Source organism: Arachis ipaensis, chromosome B10 (genome assembly GCF_000816755.2).
Source record: "Arachis ipaensis cultivar K30076 chromosome B10, Araip1.1, whole genome shotgun sequence".
NCBI classification, from domain to species: Eukaryota; Viridiplantae; Streptophyta; class Magnoliopsida; order Fabales; family Fabaceae; genus Arachis; species Arachis ipaensis.
Genome location: NC_029794.2, coordinates 131,406,596 through 131,410,999, shown reverse-complemented (window position 1 = coordinate 131,410,999; position 4,404 = coordinate 131,406,596). Strand labels below are relative to the sequence as shown.

Below are 4,404 nucleotides of genomic sequence, written 5' to 3'. Positions count from 1 at the left end.
TATAATTGGTTGGTTTTGAAGACCATGAACGTATTATCCTGATAATAATAATATATAAAAAAAAAAGAAAACTGATTCAATGACACAGGCATGTTGCTAAGTTACCTTTATATTATTCAAAAGCATGTATGTCTTTTTCCTCTTGGGCCTCACCTGACACAAGATTGTTCATCAATGGGATTCTCATTCTCCCTTCAACTCTTCAATTCTTCTTCTTTCTCATTTTGAAACAACTCACTTTACTTTTGAGATCAATGGGGTTCTCAAGAACTGCAGAATCTGCACTTCTTCTTGTGGCATTCTTCTGTCTTCTGAGATCTGCACATGCTTTACTTTCTCCCAAAGGAATCAACTTTGAAGGTATAAAGCATAAACAATAATCAAATATGGTTTGCTTTTCAAGCTTTCAAAATAACTCTAAACTCTCTTTAATGTAGTGCAAGCTTTAATGGCCATAAAAGCTTCTCTAGTGGACCCTCATGGCATTTTGGACAATTGGGATGGAGATGCAGTTGATCCATGTAGCTGGAACATGGTCACATGTTCTCCTCAGAGCTTTGTCATTAGCTTGTGAGTCTCTTCATAAAAAGACTCCATTTTTACTCACTATATTTGAACTTCAAAAATGGGGTATGTTTACTTGGTTTGTTTTGGTGCAGAGGAATTCCAAGTCAGAATTTATCTGGTACTCTATCACCAAGCATTGGAAACCTAACAAACCTTCAGAGTGTGTAAGTTAAAAAAAAAACACTATACTCTTCAAAATGTGTGATTTTGATGATTCTTGTGTTTATTATTTATTTATTTATTACTGCTATTTAATGCAAAGTTGGGTCTTTTTCAGTGTGCTGCAAAATAATAACATAACTGGACCAATCCCTTCAGAGCTAGGCAAACTTTCCATGCTTCAAACACTTGATCTCTCTAATAACTTCTTTAATGGGGAAATTCCTCAATCTCTTGGTCATCTCAGAACACTTCAGTACTTGTAAGCATTTATGAGACCTATCATTATTTCAGGCTTTAAATGCTTTATTTTGTTTTCTTTATTTTTTGTTTCAAGTTACAAAATTAGCTGATTTGTCTAAATAATAATTATTAAAATGGTTTCAGGAGGCTTAATAATAACAGTTTTTCTGGGGAATGTCCTGTGTCAGTGGCTAACATGGCTCAGCTTTCTTTTCTGTAATTTCCATGAACCTTTTATTATTATTATTAGTATTATCATTTTTTTTTGACTTCATTAAATGGTACATTCTTTTTCCCTTTTCTTCTTAAGTTGAGTTATTGTTTTTGTGATAATCAATTCAGTGACTTGTCCTACAATAATCTAAGTGGATCTGTACCAAGAATTTTGGCCAAATCATTCAGGTATATGAATCTTTGTTTCTTTCTCTAGCATGCACCAAAACAAATGTGTTAAATTTCTAATTTGGTGTACACTTAACATGGTTGTTAACTTCAAATTCTTCGGCTCTTTATGTTGTTTCAGCATTGTTGGAAACCCCCTTGTATGCACAACAGGAAAAGAAACAAACTGCCATGGAATGACACTGATGCCTATGTCCATGGACTTAAACACTACTCAGAGTAAGATCCTTTCAGAATTGCTTATTTGATTCTTGGAAATTAAAGTTGAATCCTTTGGCCATACCCTTTGCATAGTCTTTGCATTCATGTTAACAGCAATGTCTTTGCTTCCATAGGCGCTTCACCATCAGGCACACATAAAACTCACAAAATCGCCATCGCTTTCGGCTTAAGTCTTGGATGCCTCTCCTTTATAGCTCTTGTCTTTGGACTTGTTATATGGTGGAGGCGCAAGCACAACAAGCAGGCATTCTTTGATGTCAAAGGTACATGCCATAAGAAATTTTTTAGTTGAAGTTAACTACTTTTGTTTAGGTGGTAGAGCAATATCTGATTGGATATCAGTATAAGAAAGCTTCGCATTGATAGTGCATTGAAATTAAATCGTAAATTTGTACCTGATACAGTTACATATCTAAACATGCTATCTCATAATCTCACACAAGAGTCTATTGTTATGGACTTGAAGCATGAATTATGCATAATTCTAATACTATGTCGTGAAACAACTTATTCTGCAGATATAGAGTGCTAGTTAGAAGTATATGAATAATTATATATCTAACAACACGGATTAACGAATTTGGTCCAAATATACTTGCCCCTTGATGTGATTACTCGATGTTACAGACCGGCACCATGAAGAAGTGTACCTTGGAAACCTGAAGAGGTTCCAATTAAGAGAACTTCAGATTGCTACAAACAACTTCAGCAACAAGAACATACTGGGAAAGGGTGGTTTTGGAAATGTGTACAAAGGAAGACTTCAAGATGGGAGTGTTGTAGCTGTGAAGAGGCTGAAAGATGGGAATGCAATTGGAGGGGAGATTCAGTTTCAGACAGAAGTTGAAATGATCAGCTTGGCAGTGCACAGAAACCTCCTTAAACTTTATGGATTTTGTGTTACACCAACAGAAAGGCTTTTGGTTTATCCCTACATGTGCAATGGGAGTGTTGCTTCACGTCTGAAAGGAAAGCCAACATTGGAGTGGGGAACAAGGAAGCAAATAGCATTAGGGGCAGGAAGAGGATTGCTGTACCTTCATGAGCAGTGTGATCCAAAAATAATCCACAGGGATGTGAAAGCTGCAAACATATTACTTGATGAGTATTGTGAAGCAGTTGTTGGTGATTTTGGGTTGGCAAAGCTTTTGGATCACAAAGACACACATGTCACAACTGCTGTCAGGGGTACTGTGGGACACATTGCACCGGAATATCTCTCCACAGGTCAGTCCTCTGACAAAACTGATGTCTTTGGATTTGGCATTCTCCTTCTTGAATTGATCACTGGCTTGAGGGCTTTGGAGTTTGGCAAGGCTGCTAACCAAAAAGGTGCTATGCTTGATTGGGTGAGTTTCTTTCTTTCTTTCTTTCTTTTTTTTTAGTAATGCTACACATCCAAGTCTTTTAAGGTAGCGATTGGTGAAGAGACAGAGACAGAAAAATTGAGACTGAGAGACAGAGACTAAGAGAACAGAGATTGAAATAAATTTCAGTATTATGTTTGGTGCAAAATGGGAGACAGTAATTGAAACAATAATGAAACTCTAATTTAATTTACACAAAGGGTAAAATTTGAATTAAATAATTGAAATGAGAGTATTTTAGGTATAAAATGTTATTAAAGTTTCAGTCTCCATCTCTAAAAATTTTAGTCCCATATGTTTCCACTTTTTAGAAGTACTGAAATACTGAAATTTTGGAGACAGAGACAGAAATTTTAGTACCAGAACCAACAAACATGATACCGAGTCTCAGTCTCTCAGTCTCTGTCTCAATACCTCAAAACAAATGCTACCTTAATGAATCAAGTTCAATCAAGTTAAACAATAAGATTTAGAATAATGTTAACTATAACTGATTTTTGTTATGTTAGATCAACTTAGTTGGACTTGATTAACAAAAAGACTTGGATGTGTAGCATTATTGTATTCAAAAATTTATTATTTTATTTGCGAAAAATACTTGTAATTATATTTTTGAGTAAAGTGACAAATAAACCCTTAAAAATTTATACTTCAAACAAATTAGTGCTTAAAAAAAGTACTAATAGATGTAAACACACTACCTTCAAATTAGCTCCTATGATTAGGGTAAAAAGTCTTAATTCGAACTAACTTGTTCATGTTTGTTATCCTAGAGGACTTAATTGGTATTTTTTTTTAGAGACTAATCTGTTTGAAATATAAGTTCTCATAAATTTATTTGTCACTTTACTCTATATTTTATGTACTCATTTAAATATAAATTTATCATCACTATAAGATCAAGGGCGAAAAATACTACTTTTACCTATTTTTTAAAATCTTTGATATTTCTTCTTTAGTAAAAAGATTGTTATCAATAATAACACACCAAAACTACTTTTTGTGAATAAAAAAGTCTATATATGTTCTTGACATTGATTCAGGTAAGCAAAATTCACAAGGAGAAGAAGCTTGAATTACTTGTAGACAAGGATCTAAAGAACAACTATGACAGGATTGAGCTTGAGGAAATTGTAAAGGTAGCTCTATTGTGCACACAATATCTTCCGGCCCACAGGCCCAAGATGTCTGAAGTTGTGCGCATGCTTGAAGGTGATGGGCTTGCAGAGAAATGGGAAGCCTCACTAAGTGCCCATGACACAACAAAGCCCAACAAAGCCCATGAGTTCTCTTATTCAGATCGTTACTCTGATCTCACTGATGACTCTTCTTTGTTGGCCCAAGCTATGGAACTCTCCGGCCCAAGATGAGAATTTTTCTCTATATATATATTTTTTAATGTTTATGTTTTCTGTTTTTTTTTTTTTTTTTTTTTTAAAAAAAA

The 4,404-nt window shown here is 34.5% G+C and overlaps 1 protein-coding gene across 3 annotated transcripts; it reads left to right on the top strand.

Moving 5' to 3' along the window:
• On the top strand, positions 77-4,393 carry LOC107623502 (protein NSP-INTERACTING KINASE 1). 3 transcript variants are annotated; one of them, XM_021113453.1, is made up of 11 exons: positions 77-360; positions 438-570; positions 660-731; positions 845-988; positions 1,114-1,185; positions 1,312-1,371; positions 1,493-1,590; positions 1,707-1,856; positions 2,221-2,942; positions 4,004-4,338; positions 4,371-4,390. In XM_021113453.1, the coding sequence occupies exons 1-10, from the start codon at positions 129-131 to the stop codon at positions 4,328-4,330; spliced, it is 2,010 nt and encodes a 669-aa protein (XP_020969112.1). In that variant the 5' UTR covers positions 77-128; the 3' UTR covers positions 4,331-4,338; positions 4,371-4,390. The 3 variants fall into 3 exon arrangements, with proteins under 3 accessions (XP_020969112.1, XP_020969113.1, XP_016181282.1); XM_021113454.1 differs by having other exon boundaries at positions 4,004-4,335; positions 4,368-4,389; XM_016325796.2 differs by having other exon boundaries at positions 4,004-4,393.

What these genes read in the sequence shown, in the direction of transcription:
- LOC107623502 (XM_016325796.2), top strand. Translation starts at nt 129, where the DNA reads ATGTCTTTTTCCTCTTGGGCCTCACCTGACACAAGATTGTTCATCAAT. An exon ending in ATTTTGGCCAAATCATTCAG is followed by an intron (nt 1,372 to 1,492) that starts GTATATGAATCT and finishes ATGTTGTTTCAG; the next exon opens with CATTGTTGGAAACCCCCTTG. An exon ending in AAGGTGCTATGCTTGATTGG is followed by an intron (nt 2,943 to 4,003) that starts GTGAGTTTCTTT and finishes ACATTGATTCAG; the next exon opens with GTAAGCAAAATTCACAAGGA.